This window comes from Stegodyphus dumicola, chromosome 10 (assembly GCF_044657685.1).
Source record: "Stegodyphus dumicola isolate Sdum_Otavi_A_Nest chromosome 10, ASM4465768v1".
Taxonomy (NCBI): Eukaryota; Metazoa; Arthropoda; class Arachnida; order Araneae; family Eresidae; genus Stegodyphus; species Stegodyphus dumicola.
Genome location: NC_140777.1, coordinates 184,057,657 through 184,077,551, shown reverse-complemented (window position 1 = coordinate 184,077,551; position 19,895 = coordinate 184,057,657). Strand labels below are relative to the sequence as shown.

Genomic DNA, 19,895 nt, shown 5'->3' with positions numbered 1-19,895 from the left:
TTTATATTTTTGTGTTTTACCTTGTGACCACGGAAAAGGTTAACACGTTGAGTCTGGCGCCAAATTTGCTGTCCTTTCCATTCAGCCGGCAGCAAGCGATCAAGCAGTGCAATATTGACGACTTAAATTATTCATAAATTATACAAAAAGGAAGGAGATGCACAAAAAGTCTGAAAGTATTGTTTTAAATGTTATGATGACAATTCAAAACTATTTGGATGCAAGATAGCCAAAAATGTTATCAAAATAGTTGTTTTGTATTGTAATATGTGTCAAGCTAAGCCGTATTTTTGTTTAGAATGTTTCAATAAATTTCATTAAAACTACATTTGATCACATTTCATTGAGACTATACTTATTTTTTAACTTTAATACTGTCGTCCTGCGGACCGATGCCAGACAAATGAAAATTCCAGTGCCGAGCCCCAGGGACCAACGCCGGGCTCAGCGTGTTAACGAAAAGCAATATAGAGAGAGAATTTTTAAGGGAATGCATTTAGTTATACTTAAATTAGGTCTTAAATAACCTTAGTCATTATGGATTTACATGACCACTATTAAATTAAATTAAAGTTTTAATAATATTTGTTAAAAAAATCCTATTAATATCACAATCTCATAAAATTTCACAGTTTAAAATACATGCAATTTATGACATTGATTTTAAACAATATTAGGATAATTACACAAACTCAACAAAATAATTATGCGTCTTTTTAATTTGAAGGCCTGCCCAGATATTTTGGCTAATTTATATCAATTTCCTTCTCCTTAAGCATGTTTTCTAATAATTAGAAATTTGTCTCAATACGTTCTCTTTAAAGAACACATGCGTGGTAGTTCCTCCCTAATTTCAAAGTTCTCATCAACACCTCTTATAAATAATACTAATTGAGCAGTATCATTTATATCACTGCTTTCATCCATAGCTATGGAGCAAAATTTAAATTGACCAATCTTTGACTCTAATTGTGATGTGAAATTTTTATCAATGTCTTCGATTCTAGAAGCCACCGTTTTTTGAGATAAGTTTACAGTCTCAAAATTATTTTTCTTGTATGGACATAAAACATCACAAACTTTTAACATGCATTGTTTAATGAACTCTAAATCACTGAGAGCTTTATTATTTTTAGCAATATTGTTATGCTGCAATGTAACTTGCATATGTAGCTGCTTCTTGGATACTGTTTAACTTCTTGAAAAAAATTTGTCGCCCTGATAATTTTTACTTCCTTGTACGAAGTAAAAAGGAAGTATTGTAATCGCGAAAAGTTTCAGGCAGCATATTTCAACCAAAATATCCCATTTTGACCTCTTTCAAATGCAATTTAACGATGTATTTCCGTGATATCTGTATGTAAGGACAGAATAAAACACTTTTTTCCCCCAAAAAAATTATAAAACTGCTTTAAAATGAATTCTGAAGAGAATTTTTCGTGGCATCTGTACGAACGTATGTACATACGCATCTCACATAACTCAAAAACGAGTAGCCTCAGAATGTTGAAATTTTGTATATAGGACTGCTATAACATGTAGATGTGCACCTCGTGTTTTGATTGCAATCGGCACAACCAAACGTAAATAAATATATTTATATATATCTATCCACTCTGTTACCCGGCTCAGTGATCTTAGTTTCTTTACTCTTATATGTTTGTAAATTGTACATTTTTTGCTTTAAAAATTATTGAATTATGTTGTTCTTATCTTCCAGTTAAGGTTTTTATGCCTTTAGTAAATCTGTATGCAATATTTTTAGAATTATCAACAATTTTAAAATTGTTTAAGTGCCGCTAAGCCTAATAATGTTTTTGATGGCGGCCATTGCTCTTGTTTACATTTGAAACAGCAGCATAGCGGATTTGTTGCCAATCTAGAGAAACTTAGCTTCGCAACAACAAAGATAACGCCTTCATTTATTATTTAAATCATGCTTAATCCTTTCTGGAATTTTTTCAAGAAAATAAGCATTTAAGATTTACTTTGTAATTTTTAATACAGATATTTTGAGTTTTTATATATTTTTGCCTTGTCGCGAAGTGAAATCTGAATTAATTGAATGAGAAATACTCAATAGTCTGTGAAAAACTGTTTCATTTTTGTTTTGTTTTCTTAATTTCCTTTATACATAGTTCTAGTTTTACTATAGTATTTGAATAGAACATGTGGCAATGATTAGATAATTCTTTAAATGATATAAATTTTGTGCATTCTGAGTTATAATATGAACGAAATATAATACTGTTAAGTAAACCTAGCCTATGGTAAACAAAGTGAATTTTAAAGAATGCATTTATTCTATTGTGGTTTATGCGCTGTCAGCGAAGTAGGTTTAATTCAATTTAATAAGTTTAAATGAAATGCAAGAAAAAATGCCTATAATTTAATATTCTGTACAAGGAAGTCATGTGGTGTACACATCAGATTTTTTACAAACACTTTCTGCATTTTGTTTTCTTTCATATTCAGACATGTAGCTGCTTCTTGGATACTGTTTAACTTCTAGAAAAAATTTGTCGCCCTGATAATTTTTTACAAAGACTTTCTGCATTTTGTTTTCTTTCATATTCGGACATTGCTTCGTAATTGGAATTTTTATGATTAGATATGAAATGACGGAAAATGTTATATTCTTTGAAGACTGCTACAGCTTCATTGTAGATGAGGCACACCAGTTTATCTTTTATAACTATAAAAAAATATTTCCAGGTCCATTCATCATTAAAAGCACTAAATCAACCTCACACCATAAGAAAAAGCCGCTGCCTGAAGCTTTAAATGCACAGTCTGCCACATGTGAGATCCAATTCGCCAATATTAGATCCCTATATATCTATATATCTGCTCCCCGAGAAAGAGATAACGTTTGTTGGCATCAATTTACAGCTGTAACTGACAGAGAAGTTCCGCTTTTAATACTTTACTAACTGAAAGCTCTCTGTGCTTGCTATTTCCGTTGATTTATGTTTTGTAGAACAAAAATAGAGAAAGTAAAAAGAACATCAGTCCTTTGAAAAAAGGGATGAAAAATAATATTTAAACAAAGTAAAAAAGGAGGCGGATACACATATATATATTTCTTTTAATTTGCCTTGGATCTGCGGGCCGGATAGAACCTTCTGGCGGGCCGTAGTTTGCCCATTCCTGGTCTAAGTGGTAGTCTATACATTTTGTCTTTCACTTGTTAAATCTGTTTATTGAGGTTTCTATTATCTGTTATTCTTCTCCATTTCCAAGGATTATAATCATATATTTATTTCATTTTGCAGTATGTGATGTAATGTGAATATTTCTGTGTGAAATGTGTATATAGTTATATTATATTGCAATACCTCATATGTTTTTAGTATACTTCATATTTGGTATTATAATTTCATTTTTGCACTAAAACATATATAACTGCACATAAATTAGTGTTCCAATGTTTAATTATCCATATTATAATCAAACTGTATCAAAATCCTCAAGTTAATCAGAATTTTGTATTTGGTTATTGAAATTTGGTTCTCTTCACAACCATACTACTTGGCACTTTTTTGCTCTGACACATTTCCTTTTCATAAGTTTGGTTTGGCTTACGTCCTGGTGATAACTATATTTATAAAATCCCTTGTGCAATTACGTTTTCATCTATTCAGTTTTTTATTTTTATTTTTTATTTTTAACTGCAATAGATTTTACAAGTTGGGATAAATTACAGGAGATAAATATATAGCTATCCTGGGCTTTGGGTTTGGAATAGTTTCTTTTCACGTTTTTTATAAACAATTCGTGATATTTTTTGTTTAAACACAATTTTAAAATATAGGCATATGAAATTTGTTAGCAATGGATGAAACTGCAGAAAAATATCTGCAGAAATACAGCATTCTTCCGCAGTATCTCTAAAGGGAGGAGCTGTTTCGAATCTGTTGCTAAAGAGTTTGCCACCAAATTTCTATCAGAACGATAAAAAGTTTACTTATTCCTATTTGGGATAAATGTCTAATTAGAATATAAAATACATATGTATGCAATCAGTAACACTTACATATATAATAAGTAAATTTTTGCAACTTAACTGAATGATGATTTATGCTATCATTCTTTTCCATTTGTAAAAAATCTCCAAATTGTGCCACTGTGGTTGTGTGAATACATAACTACCAAAAATTTTGTTCAAATAGCTATAAAAAGAAGTTAAATTTTATTGTTATCACAGCACTAAAAATGGTTGTACAATTAATGATTCTCCCAAGAAAAAGAAGTCGGTTAAGATATATTTAAAGGTGCCCAACCCGAGTAGTTGAATGTTATGGAAATCCTATTATGGCGTGATTGTTTGCGTGACTGTGGTGAGTTTGACTTTTGTTGGATGTCAGTTAGGAAGTACGTTGTGTATTGTGTACTTGTGCGTAGTAAAATGGCTGCTGGTGGTAAAGCAGGTGTTTGGTGGTATAGAATCATCCCTGGTCTAAGAGAGTGGAAGTTTTTTTTTTTTTTATTATTATTTATTTATTTATTTTTTTAAGTGGTTGAGGACAGAAGAAATTGAACTTTGTAGGATGTAATTCAACGGAATTATAAGTGACCTGTTTGTATGAAGGAAATGCGTATGGTTGACGTAAAGATCATTCAGATGAGTTTTCTGTTTCAGTCGGAATCAGTTGGTCAGAAAGGTTCAAATGCTTACCATATTATATAAAGTGTTCCATTAGAAAGGGAACATGCTTTGAGGAAAGTTTCTGCATGCTGTTAAGGAATTTTGTGTGCCATGGACTGAACACATGGAAATTTCTAAATAAGGTAGGTGAGTATTTCCTTTGTGTAGTGCTTAAGATGGTACAAAATGAATTTCCTTTTTTTATGTTAGTTCATTGTTTGATTTAAAATGCAGTTTATTGAGATTATACATTTTTTGTTTGGCTCTGGTGTAGAACTGGGTGCTACATTGACTTTTTAAGTGAAAATAGATTGATGTGTGCATTTACAAAGTCAAGGGAGTGTGCAATGAAAATATTGTGCAATTCTCTGACTTTTTTTAAGTGAAAATAGGTCGATGTGTACATGGGTACAGAGTCTGCTATTCTTTGACTTGTTATTTTGGCTTTGTGTAGCTGCGATTTTTTGTGGCAAAAATCGCTGCTACACAAAGCCAAAATAACAAGTCAAAGAATTGCACAAACTCGGTGTCCATGTACTGCCAAAAATCGCCAATTTTCGATAAGGGGCACTCGTAAATATATTTCTACCAAAAAGTCTTTTAATCCAAAATTAATTTAATGGAATTATTTCTTGCATGAATCTCTATTCTATATCTTTCTCTCAGGCGTTTGCATGCAAATGTAATTTCAAACAATGATGAGGCTTGGTGTGTCATTAGTATTGCCATTACCTTTTCAATCTACATTTTGTGCCAACATATATGTATCACAATGATTGCTGTCCCGCTAAATGAACAGTCATCTTGAATCATAAAGCATACTTCCCAACTTACAATTATTTCATGTAAATGCATTGAACTAAAATTTAATTTCTTCATATACCTTCATACATTCCAGTTGCTTTAATGCAATATTTTGCTTCATGAATTCCATCACACAAATTTGGCTCCAGAGCCAGTCGGTCTCGATTAAACACTTCGGCACAATACGTCTCTTCATTAGAATTACACTGATAGCAGTATATTGCTGATGCTAAAATAAAGATAAAATCAGAAATAATATTTTTGTTGATAATACATCAGAAAATTTTAAAGAAAGATAAAATATGTTAAAATAATACACAATAAATATAATCATTAAATGATACTTTATAGGAACTGTAAGAACAAAACACAAGAGCAAAATACATTATCCTTTATCTCACATAATTGCATTTTTGACAAAAATAAATAAATAAATAAATAAATAAAATAACATACTTAGATATTAGCCAATACATGTCAACAATCTTCTGCCACTATTTGGTGATGAAATACAGTGGATAAAAAAGGTATTGGCAAATGCCTATAATTGATCATTATAGCTAGCAAAGAAAATGCTTGACAATTTTAGCAGGACATAACAAACACAAGAGTTAATAAACACACAAATCTAATGAAACTTTCATTTTAACATAACTTTTACACAAAATATTCAACAAAAACGTAAATTTGCATGTCAAAAACGTATTGGCAAAGTTCTAACTACTATGCAAATTTTGTTGAGTTCACATGTTTAGACTGATAAGAAACCCTGTTATTATAAAGTCTGCAGTGCTACTTCGAAACTTTATTTTGCTAATACTGTGATAAAAGGGCTTTGAAGTTAAAGGAGTTGGATGTTAATGTTAAAAACACGATTATTCAGCTCAGAAATGAGGGTTTAACTTATCATGCTATAGGAATAGAACTGGGCATGAGTTGATTTACTATTAGAAATGTTGTAAAAATGTTTAATGAGACAGGATCGATGGAAAATAACATTATGAGTGGACAGCATTCAATATTTTCTGTTTTGTGTTCTATAAACTTCATGTAAAGATGAACTTAAGCATATACTCCTGCATTAATGACACAAAATTCTCAATAATACAACCAAGGCTTTGGTTTTCTCTATGTGAAATAAATTACAAGCTGTTATAAATAAAAAAGGTATGAATACAAAGTATTAATTTTGTTCCTACATTTTGCTGTATGATCTTGCCAATACTTTTTTTGACATGCAAATTTACGCTTTTGTTGTATATTTTGTGTAAAAGGCATATTAAAACGAAAATTTCATTAGATTTGTGTCTTTATTGCCTCCTATTGTTCATTATGCCCAGCTAAAATTGTGAAGCATTTTCTTTGTTAACTAGATCGATTAATTATAGGCAATTGTCAATACATTTTCGCCCACTGTATCTTATATTTAATCTTATCGTGAATTTTGCTGTTTTCGTCAGCTGACGCATGGCAGAAATCTTCAGAATCAGAGAGTTACAATTTCGATAGCATTCCTTTATCCTGTATGCTGCAGATCAAGGATCATATTATACAATCCCTATTTAATTAAAATTTGTATTTTAACCAGCGAAAGTGCACACTCTTTTGAGTTACAAGAGCGTGTGCCCTAGGTCCAAAAGACCTGGCTCGTATTTTTTGAAGAAAAAAATCTATTACTTTTCAGGTAAAATAGTTACACTTATGCCACAATTTTATGATCAACTTAGAGAGTATGCAAATTATAAAAGTTAAAATTTAAATTTTTATTTCCCTAATTTTTTTTAATTAATTTTTAAAAGGAATAGAAAAATGTATTACATTAACACAGAAAAAAAAAAAAAAAAAAAAAAAAAAAACAGCATACCTTTAATCAATACTGAGTCTTTATTTTCTTTATTATTATCATAGACAGGGAGAAAAAATGAAACAAATGTTGTTAGCAGCTTGCTGAACAAAGTGTTGTCATGTGTTCCAGACACAAATATTTTTCACATTTTGGGCAGCCTATTTTGGTTTTTTTGTCCTTTTCATTTGGACAAATGCTGCATCTTTTTTTTTTTTTTTTTTTGTTTCCAATTTTTTTCTTTTTATTGTGGCGGTTGTCCATCATCACTATTTCTGGAATAGGCATATAGTTTTGCTCAAAGTTCTTTTGGAAGAGATGGTACTGAAGCAAGAAATTTTGTTCGATCCTCGATCACGCTCAGTGTAAGATTTTGAAATATAAACACCGACTTTTATATGACTTTTGGATGACAAAATGAGTGTCCTTGCAGCAGTGTTTAAAAGAGAAAAAAACAATGCTATAGGCCACCTTTTAGATATTCTGGATGTAGAATACGAAGCTGAGATTTCATCAACTACGTCTACAGACCCTTTTGTAAGGTTATAAAATGTTAGAATTTCAGTCTTCTTACATTCGCCTGTTTCACCACCGACTGCATTGTCATGATACATTGTTGATAACAAATTGACACACTTATTTTTTTTTTTTTTTTAGGAATATAAGAAACCAAAGTTGTATCTTTTTGGAAACTGACTTCTTGATTTTTACCGAAAACAAACTCCGTTGAAAATTCCCTTCTGTTCTTTAGAACTGTTCTGAGGATAGTTAGCTTTTTTTTTTTTTTAGTAGTTCTCTTGCAAAATTGTAACTTGTGTACCAGTTATCTATAGTGATATGTTGACTCGATCCATAGAGTTTTGGGCACAGTCTTTTTACTATTTCATCGGGAGAGTTTTTCACACAATTCAGATCTTGTGGTTGCAGAACCTGGATAGATTTCTGAATTCGACGTACAAAACATTTTTGTATAAACTAACACAAACACTTTTATCCCATTATTTCGCAGGTTTATTAGGAATCTAATCCTTGAAATTTTTGTATCAACTAACACAAACACTTTTATCCCATTATTTCACAGGTTTATTAGGAATCTAATCCCTGAAAGCATTTGTAGGATATAGTTTTTTGGGAAATTTCTAAGTCAGTTCCACCTGTTGCCTACAGATCCTGCCCATTTACATGAGATGACTTATGAACAAAAAAAAAAAAAAAATATATATAAGACTTATAAAACTGGAACTTATAAAACTGGGAGTTGTGTGACGAGCACCTCTCTCCCTTTGAATGTTGCCAGAAATAGATGCAATATAAATATTTGTATTACTGACGACATTCAGCAACATTTGTTCACTTAGTAAAAGTTCCCGTTATTCATTTGGAGTCTGCACATACTATGCCTTACCAATGTTTCCAGGCACTTTAGTAATGTTATGAGCAGGGGTTCTAACCAGGGCTATGGAGTCAGCAGGGAAAATGACCGACTCCAACTCTGATTCCGACTGGAATTTTAAAGACTCTGACTCTCTCATATATATATATGTGTAAACATATACAGCTTATTTTTTTAATATAAAAGAAGTACTAGATGCGACAGAAAAAAAAATTATGGCATAGTAAATTATTTATATTAATTAGCATTTATTACGAAATGGAAAAACTGGCATTAGTTATTTCTAAGAAACAATATAGCTTCAGCAAGATCCTTGTTGGACACCCATAGATCCGATTTGATAAACTTCAAAGCTGAGAACTTTCCGCACTAACTTGAGTACGATAGGAAGAGTTGTTACTGTTAGGACTACTTCTTTTAACTTTTCAGGACGTACAAAACGTTTTTGTATCAACTAACACAAACACTTTTATCCCATTATTTCGCAGGTTTATTAGGAATCTAATCCCTCAAATTTTTGTATCAACTAACACAAACACTTTTATCCCATTATTTCACAGGTTTATTAGGAATCTAATCCCTGAAAGCATTTGTAGGATATAGTTTTTTGGGAAATTTCTAAGTCAGTTCCACCTGTTGCCTACAGATCTTGTTCGTAGTTTTTCCTTTTTATATCTAAAGGCTCTTGGTTCTTTATTTTCATTCGGTTTGCCTTAGCCTTTTCAAGATTATCCAAAAATATTTCTTAAAATCTAATTCATCACTAAAAAAGGATGATAGAGACTCAATTGCAATGCCTGAAGTTTGACTGTCCCGATTCAAATTCTCCAATTATTCTGAGAATAATTTCATTCTTAATGAAAGTTCATAGATGACTTTCTTTGTCTTTTTAATTTGTTTGTCATCCAAGAAAATTCGGTGTTTCAGATCTACATATATTGAACCCAGAAAGATCTCACTGTCTAGCAAACTAGTTTCTCTTTTCTTTATTGAAGAAATGATTCCTTTTGCAATAAAACCTCCATTTCAGAAAGTCTTCTTGCATTCGGTCCTCTGGTCAATTCTTCAGATTGCAGCTTTTTTGTGCCTACATACGGTGTAGAAAGAAGAGTTTCCAATTCTGCAAGATCATTCCACAGTCTTTCTATTAGTGAAACATTAGGGTTATCTACATCTTCTAAAATAGTTCTTAATTCTAAAAACTCTTTATCATCAAATATGTACTTTCCTTATCAAGTTGCGTGATAGATAACTCCTTTTCCTGCTCACTTCTTAAGAATGGCATCAATTTTGGGAGTTCTTGCTGCTGTTGCCAGTGAGATTTGTCACTAAATGAAGTAACTAAATGAATCAGTTTAATTACTAATAAATATAAGGGAGGAGGATGGAAAATATCACATCCCTCCTCCTACCTTATATTTATTTATTAATAGGTCAATAAAATAAAAAAATAACTATTTATTAATGTATACAGTTCATAAATAAAAATAATAACTCAGCTTGTTATTAATTTTTTTTCAATTTAAATTTCATTTCAAATTCAAACTATTCAACAAAAACTGGAGTTGGAGTCGACCTGCTTTTAGCGACTCCAGCTTCGACTCCTTTTACCCAAAAATCTGAACGACTCCGACTCCACAGCCCTGGTTCTAACTTCAGCTTTAGGCTTTTCTTTTGACCACTGTTTCTCCCCCCCCCAGTAAAGTAATTAATGTCATTCTCATTTTCAAAATCCATTTTAGTTTCTGAATCAGTATCATGAGAGCTAAAAAATTCATCACTTTTATCTGCACTTTCTTCAATGGATTCTTCACCAGTTGATACATCTTATAATAATTTTTGTAAATGTAACATTTCTTCCTTGTAATATAAATTATGCGACATGGTTTCAGTTTTCTGTAGTGGCACAAATCAACTACATAACAACAATGTGAACAGGCGTGATAGGTCCGACAGGCCTGATCCAATCAAAACAAAACTTCAAATCAAATATTCGGAGAAAAACTTTGGAAACACAAAGAAGATGACCTTGGAGGAGACTATACAAAATAGGAATGTGGGGTGTTTTCAGAAAGCTTTCTTCAATCGTGCAAGTCCACTGGACCCAGCATGCAAGCTCACGAATTAAGATGCTTAAATGTGTTGTGTTTGATATATTGATAATGCCTGTTCACTTAATTTCAATACCCATATTTGGTGATCTATAAAAAGTTGCCAAAAAGTCCAACTTGCACCAGGTAAGTAAATTTAATCAACAAATATACATATATTTAAATGTCACCTTCAAAATCAAAGGAAAATAAAAAATTAACACCATTTGCCAAAATGGTACTACAGTCAAAAGTCGTTAATTCGGACACCCATAATCCGGACCTCAAAGCTAAAAACTTTCTGCGCATGCGCCGCGTCTACACATGAGCATAGGCAATTACACGTGCGCGTAAGACCTTTTACCACTGCGCATATGCGTGTGCCCAAGCGCAGAATACGTTTTCGCGTGCACGTTTAATGTATAACGGACGGTAAAATCTAAAATTATCTAATTATCTATTTTAGTTAATGTTGATGATTGCGTTGTTCCTTAATCTTCGAATTGGATCCGGCTTATTATTTTTTGCAGACTGTAAGATCAATTTTATAAAAGTAAACTTGAACTTTCAATTATGTCAAATAGAATTTCCGATTCTGGAGCTCCCAAAGGATCGTACAAAACGAAAGTATGTTTCGATGTCCCTCAAACAAAAAGTGGAATTGCTGCAAAAAATGGATAAAGACATGAAGAATGTGACAGAGAGGTTAATGAAAACGAAAAAATTTCGATTGACGAGTTAGTCGGTATTCTCGGCACAAAAATTAATGGGACTTGAACAGCGGAACTTTGTAACTGAACAAGAAATTGTGTCTGTTTATAGAATTAAAGAGAGAGTATTATCACATAAAATGAAGCAACTTAAAACAACTTACATTGAAAGAAATGTTTAATAAAGTAAACAAATAAATATTAAGCTTTTTTTTTTTTTTGTAAATTTTGATACCCTTTAGATTATAATTGTTCTTTATTTCATAAATTAAGGTTTCATATTTTTAATTTTAGAATTTCTGCATGCCATCTTACGAGATTTAAACTGATGATCTATAATCCGGAAAAATTGATTGATGCCAGTGCTGCCAAAAATAATTGCAGCAACCTTAATGCAAGAAAGGAAGTATAGTAGTAAATAACTATCTAAGATTTTATTGTTTTAATTTAGATGAAAGGTTAATTTCATATAATACTTTTTTATTATTATAATTTATATACAAAAGGCTAAACATAACTGAACGGAAGCATAAGAGTAAATAACTATTTCAGATCATTATTAAAATTTATATAAAAAGAGCCAAACATAACTGAATGGATTCCTGCATCGCTATTTCGATCCCGAGTTATCACTAAAGCATAATTTTACCTCGTTGGTCGTTCAAACATAATTTTCTATAATGAATGATGCCTTTTCTTTGAAAACATTCTTTTGCAGACTTTTCATCATGGGCAATTCCCAAAACCATAGGATATCAAAAAAAGATTTAAAAATTAAAGTAATATTTCAGTGGCATCTTAAGAAATATAGAACTATCTAGACTTATGCAATTTGAAATCAGCGCGTACGCTAGACTTGGCATGCTGTTCAATGGGTTGCTAGATTTGGTGCTTTTGTGCATACATTTTTACTGCAAATTTTTTACGGTCCTCAAAACGGAATAGTACCGCCAAAATTTTAACACTGTTATATTAAACATTATCAGCCCAGACAAGAAACGAAGGAACTGGTATAAATAGTATAGAAATGTAATAAATCATTTCAAGAAAAATGTTGCATAATCTAAGCAAGCCTACATGATAAATTAATGACCTGATTAGATAATGAGTAAAGATGGTCATCTATGGATGAGAGTTCTTCTTCAAGAGTCCATTACATTATCACATTTAATTGACTTTTAGGCACTTTTGCTTCACATAAAAATGATGAAATTATCTTGAATTGTAGCATGAGTTCATAGCAATTTGATTGTCACCCCTTTAAACATAAATAACTGAAACAATTTTCTAAAATTTAATGAATAAACTGGTACTTTCTGCCAGCGCATACGATAAAATCACCAATAATGGTACAACTGATGCCAAACGGAATATCTTTGCTGGTAACTTTTTACCCTTCATTTTCAAAACAAGTCGCAGCCATTTCTCATTAGATTGATTGTTTCTTTCAATGGCACACAATTACATAGAATTTTTACTAGTTAAATTTTATACCCTAAGACCATTCGTATTAATTAATTAGGATGCAATCACACCACTCACTTGTAGGCAAAAATATAGAAAAGGCAAAATCAAGGATTAAATTCATCAAATCTAATGAGAATGCACTAGCAAAGTAAAGCACTGCGGTTTTGCATAATTGAATAAGCTATTTGTACAAATTGAAATAATTCTTGCATTTAAAATTCCATAAGACTTAACTTGAAATTAATGTGGATAATTACTGAGAGAATTAGATTTTTGTAGCGTAGTTTACGTGAGAAAAGTTTACTTGGGGTCACGTGATACGAACCGGCGAATCAGGATGTTGAACCATGAAAGCATAGTAATTTCTTAAATTAATGTCCTTTTGCAAATTTATAGTCTTTATTTATTGGCTTTTTACAAAATTTTAAACATGATTATGCCTTCAAAATAAAAAATTCTTAAAACTAACATTTGTTAACATTTTTTATGTGTATACTGTATGCTGTCACCAACAAAGTCTGCGTGGCGAGATTTGCACTGGCAAAATGGAAAAGTACCAACAAACCTATTTACTGATATCTTCAAAAAAGGAAACAGAACCAAATTACTGACCGACAACTTTCGAAAACAGAAACAAAACAAAAGTATGGAAACTAGGAAAATGAACATTCAACATCTTCCAGAATGCTATAGTCATTTAAAAAAAATTGCCTCATCACCGTTCCCGAAATCTCACAAGATGATATGCGTGTGATAATGAAGATAAGATCAGCAGAATTAGGCTAAATGTGACTCTGGTATTAATTAAGATGCAGATATAGAATGTTTAGAAGAATCAATCCTGATACTGATTTTGAAGAAAATGATGAATAAGAAACTTATTAACAGAATCTATATAAACAATGAATTTTCTACATAAAATTTTTATTTGCTTCTTTATTTTACTGCTTGCTGATAAAGCATTTTCACAAATCAGTTAACCACTAAAAGGCACAACAAAAATTTGTATTTGAGTGAAGAAAATCTGTATCTGCATTCTTGTAAAGATTTTGTAAATTTCTCCTTTTTGCTAGCTAATAACAAATGATATATATATGTATATATATTACTATAAATGCAAAAATTCTATGATAAATGAACCCACCAGTGGCCGAGCGGTAAAGTCGCTGAACACTGGTAGTTCGGTCCGGGGTTCGAATGCCACGAGCGGGCTGGCTGCATGGGTGTTTTCATGGTTTTTGTCCATGTGTGATGTGTATACGAGCCAGTTTCCCTTAGAAAGTCCTCCAAGAAGACATCCCTCCCCTTAGGCAGATAGCCCTCGAGGCTTTTCCGTAATTAAATAACCTAACATTCTATGATAAATAATGTTTCTTAAACAGATTTAAATTATTCTAATTGGTATTTCAGTCATCTGATTAAAAAAAGCACAGACATTCTAGTTCTTAATGAACTGAATCTAATATACTAAAAATAACTCTGGATATATTTTAATGTTTTATTTTGTTCATTTGATTTTATTAGAAAAACATTGGTTTAATCCTAGTAGCCGGTGCACACAGGATTTAGCTACTTTTGGCGACTTTATGATGAGCAGTAAAAATGGGACATATACGATGAGTAGTTAACGGGTCATTCAAAGAAAATATACAGTTAAACATAGTATATACTATATACATAGTATATACTATGTATATAGTATATATACATATATATATATATATGTATATAGTATATATACATATATATATATATACTATGTATATAGTATATATACTATGTGTGTATATACATATCTATGTGTGTATAGTATATATATATAGATGTTCTTTAGATCATTTTTGGTGTTGGCGATAATTTTCAAAGTCGCGCCAAGGCTGCACCGTATTACTAGGATTTTACCCAAACATTTTCTCATTCTCCATCGATGACAATAAAATTAAAGATTGCATCTTACAAGTAATATGTTGACTTGCTTTATTCGTTCCCAACACTTAGGCATTATTGGAAACAATAATCGGCTAATCTTTGAAATGTGGTAACAAGTAGTTTGGCGACATTTTGGTTAGGTGATAAAGGCTACTAGCTAGGACTTTAGCAGTGTACATGGATAAAGTCAAGAGTGTGCACAATGCCATTTTTGTGCAATTCTAGGATGTTTTTTTAAGTGAAAATAGGTCGACGTGTACATGGATGATACCGTGTACATGCAATTCTTAAAAACGCGGCAAACAGTGGGCGATTCTGCACTTTCTCCCAATTTCGCACCTAATCTTCCTCATGATTAAGCACTTTTGTTCCACAAAAGTTATAGCATAAGCGTAATTCGGCTAGCAGATTGTTGGAAAAAAATGTTGAGTAAAAAAAACATGCCTTTACTTCGTGAAAACAAAATGGTGTCTAAAAAAAAACTAGCAGGTTGCTGTAGCAGGGTTGGTCGCCAAATTTTCGCCAAAAAATCGCCAAGTTACCATAATCCGAAGATTAACCCAATAATCCTCATTTTCTTAAAGCAAGATACCATATTGTTTTAATTATTATTTTTACAAATTTGCTAAATAAATTTGTTCTTTCAACCGAGATTGAGCAGAATTTAAAATTACTTAATTGGAATGCTAAAATACAAATCTAAAAGTTATAAAATACCTTTGCTTTGCATGAAAAATTCATGATTAGTAAAATGCTTGAGAAAATACAAAGATTTATGTTTCTAAAGTGACACATGCTTTACATTAGCAATGTAAGATGAACATCATTACATAAATATTTCTAACTTATTTGGACATTTTTGACTTACAATGTAGGCCAAATTGAAAATTAACTCTGCGCATATTCGAGATGTCCATGTTCCAGCCCCAGCGAGGGCCATTTTTTATGTCTCCCCCTTCTCAAAATAACCTGATGATTCTATACCTCTAACAAACATTTTTATGACTAATACAATGTAGCAAATTTTTTAAACATAGTTTTTATTCTATTTTAATATATTTCAAACAATTAAATTAGAGAGTAGTATCCGATTTAAAAGAATTAAATGCTATGACTCCATTTAGTTTTTGGTAAACATCACTTCATATTATGACAAAATTTTGCCTTATTATTATTACCTATGCATCATTACCAGCTGGTTTTGGGAAGATGTATGAAATAAAATCATATGATTACATTATTTATGAACTGATGAAAACATAAATGCACTTGGTGTAAAAAAAAAAAAAAAAAAAAAAAAAACTCGCTAAACACAAATGTTTATTTCAATTTAAGTTACAGGATTATATACTAGAATATTACAAAGCAAAGATTAACAATCCTGAAATTATTTAGATCAAGGATTCTCAACCAGTGGTACGCAAGAGAAAAATAGGTAGTACGCAAGGTATTTTTAATTACTAAATTCAAAAATCTCCTGAAGAAAAAGAACTATTGATATAAATTTCTGTGATTGAACTCTTACTGAAGATTTAAAAAATAACACATTAACTTTTGGCTGAACCAAAAAAAAAAAAAAAATTAATTAAAGGCATTTCAAATAAAACTATTATAACTATTTTTGAGTGTGAAATGGTGGTACAAAAGTTTTTCAAATTTTTGTTTAGATAGTACGGGTTAGTCAAAAGGTTGAGAACCACTGATCTAGACCAAAAAACGAACATATATAATATTAAACTTCAAAAACAAATATATAAGTTCAAACTATATATTTATATTGTATACTTCGATTCGAAACTAAACAAAGCTAAGGAATGTTTACAATTCAATACAGCTTGTAAATACGATTTTGGAAAAGAAAACGTACAGCAGTTAAAGAAAATGATATATATCTTTACATGCATATATATATAGACAGCTGAACTTATTCGGAAATGAGGCATAAACAAAAAGGACGCTTTCTACAGCTTAAGGCGTGTGCTCTTAAAGGCCATTCCAACACAGTTAAAAAAAATATAACTAATATATTTACTTACATTTATGGACAATAATAAGGCACGCAAAGATCTCTAGCAACAAATGAAGATTCTTCATTTTTTTTAATGGAACGTAAACATGCAGACACAAAACAAATAGATTAAAAAGATAAAATTAATAACATTATATAGTTAGAACGAAACCCTACACTCAGAAGGCGCGGCAGTTCGTTTGCAAAGTTGTAATGTAAATACACAAATTCCTACTGCCAATAGAGGAAGCAGAAATCTATAAATAATGAAGGCTGGTCAGATAGAGAAGTAATATCGTAAATAATATCTTTTTCATCGTGCTAATGTAAATGAAATGAAACCATGAGGCATTTTTATTATAGAAACAGAAATGATGAAACATTTTTAAAGGAGAAAAGAACAGGAATAAACAACTTTGCACAAAAATAAGATTGTTACAATGGGATGTTGCGCGTATATAATCTACGAAGGTAAAAGGTTGTTTAAAATCATCCACCTTGATTTATTATGATAGGTGTCGCAGTAGGACGCTTAGGGTTATTTATATATATAGCAAAACACAAGAGAACTAGCTCCCTAAGGAGAGAGAAGCCTTCGTGTAGAACTTTCCAAGGAAAAAAGCTCTTATTCGTATTACACACGAGGAAAACCACAGAATCCTACGATGCAGCCAGCCCATTCGTTCGCCTGGGTTTGTGCCTAAAGTCGAGCTATCAGGAATCAGGCTCATATCAGAAACTATTGAGAATACATCTGTTACTTATAAACGAGAAAATTGAGTATTTAGCCAAATTTTACATGTAAGAGAAAAAAAGAAAAAAAAAAAAAAAAGAAAAAAAAAAAAAAAAAAAGAAATTTGATCTCCTTCAGAAGAGACATTAGTCATTATATTTCTAGTTTCAAAATCAAAAGAAAACCAGCTGCCGAAGCCACAAGAGGAGTAGCAATTCTGTTGGCTTCTATTTTCATCTAAAGAATTGGCTAGCTGCATGTAATTTTTATGACTTTTCTCCATATGTAAATTAAATACCAGCTGGTTTTTCTTAAAAAGTTCGTCGGCAGTGGAATATCTCTATCTTAGCAGATAAATATCGTCTGCTTTAGTAAATTTAATCGATCTACAATGAATTCTACAATGCTGATAATTAATAGATCATTATTGTTATTACGAAAAGCCCAGCTGCGGAAAGATAGCTTCTCCCCAAACCGGATTTAAAGTTACTAGGAAATGGCAAGGGAAGGCGGGGTTGCCATATTTGGCGCGGAATCGCCCATTTAGCGATATGCAATAGACGGATCGAGAACATTCTGGAACAAATTCTTATTGGTTTGGCCCAGAACGTTCTCGAAGGCAGGCCAAAAGCTATATAAACCTGCCTGTACACGAAGTAGTAGTTTCGGATTCTACAAACTTCTTTGTATTCCGGTCAGCTTTCCCCACTTCCCTGTCCTTCTGCGGCTTCCCCAGACATGGCTTGCTGATCCCCGTCGCTCAGGGCTTCACTTCTCTTTTTCTTTTACAAGGCTATATCAACTGGAGAAGCTTCATTTGTGGACTTTTACATACTTCAGGACCCTAAGAAGACTCATTCAGGAATCTGGAAAGAGCTAGAGTGGTGCACATCCCGCTGCATGCCAGAGTACCATCAAAGTATCAAAGTGGTAGAGAATATCGTCAGTGAATTGCGTGTCTCGTCAGTGCATCGTCGAGTGTATCGCAAGTTGGTGCATCGAGATTGTGCATCGTTGAGGCTATCAAGTCTATTGCCGAGTGCATCGCGAGTTGTAGAGTGGAGAAGCTCGAAAGTACGTTGAATTTCGAGAACGACCGAACCAAGTCGGGAGGTGTACTGTAGTGCTTTGCAGTGAAGCTGTCTTCACCGTTATAGCCTAATAGCCTGAAGGCTGCTTTGCTAATTGTTTCAATGTGTTTGTCCTAGTTTTTCGACGACTGTAAACTTGTTTTTGAAGCTCTCTTGAGAAATATCGGCTAATAAATTGTGTTTTCTATCTTCATCAAGTGTTGTCATTAATCGCTCCAAATCCACGAACCCGTAGAACGCAACATTATTAATAGATATTTAGCTTAAAATTAATAGATCTTTTCCTTAAGAATCAAAAGTAGCGAAATCTAAACAGAAAGTTTCGCAGAAGATGTTTTTCGGTATTTTCAAATTATTTTGATTATTCTTACAGCGCATTTCTACATTCAGCACCCCTGGTCGGTCACTCTACTGAGCATCCTTTTACTTACTTTTATGCGTGCTTTCTTTTGTACGTACATACGTACGTTTGCACCTTTATTCTTACTTGCCAGAAAATAGGCTCAGTTACATCTTTGTATTAAAAATAACAGTTTTGCTTGGGAGTGAGTACATTTATATGTGAACAGGTTTTCTTGCACAGCAGAAAATTTATAAGAAAAGAACCAGACTGACCAATGAGTATCTACAATTCTTGATGAAGATTATTTCTATCTCTGCAAGGCTGCAAATTTGATCAAATTAGAAACGCCATGAAATGTAAAGCTGTAATAAGCAATGAAGAAGTTTACATCTATTTACATATGTTGGGTAGAGGCGAGCGAACGTTTTTTTCTTATTCGCATGCGTATTAATTATGATGGCGCAACTGTCTCTTCTCCCGACACATCCGTCATTCGAGCGTACAGAGATGGTGATGTATGCTATGTGAGAGTCAATATGATTTTCTGTGTGATCTCTTTATTCCTTATTCGTGTAAATAAAGTGTGTTGTCCTGCGATGGCTTCTTTACTCTAAATATTGGCCTCTGAACAACAACATACAAATATTTGTAGATTATTTAATGAATTTTAAATCAAACAAGAGGAAATTTATTGAATAATAGAGAGCGATTAGGTTCCTACTTGCTAAATTTTCACTGAAAACTTAGAATGTTTTCCTAATTTGTTTATTTTTAGTTTAATTTAAAGTAATTTATGTAATAATAAATTAAACATGTTAGAATTATTTGAAAGAAAC

The 19,895-nt window shown here is 31.9% G+C and overlaps 1 protein-coding gene across 1 annotated transcript in view; it reads right to left on the bottom strand.

The window, feature by feature from the left end:
* Positions 1-17,090, bottom strand: part of LOC118203765 (uncharacterized) — a 392,790-nt gene extending 375,700 nt beyond the window's left edge. Inside the window, exons 1-2 of the mRNA XM_085825986.1 lie at positions 16,921-17,090; positions 5,532-5,681 (exon numbers count right to left, since the gene is read on the bottom strand). Of these exons, the coding sequence (XP_085682112.1) occupies positions 5,532-5,681; positions 16,921-16,978 (208 nt within the window). The 5' untranslated portion in view covers positions 16,979-17,090. The remainder of the gene's footprint in view (positions 1-5,531; positions 5,682-16,920) is intronic.
* Positions 17,091-19,895: the final 2,805 nt, after the last annotated feature.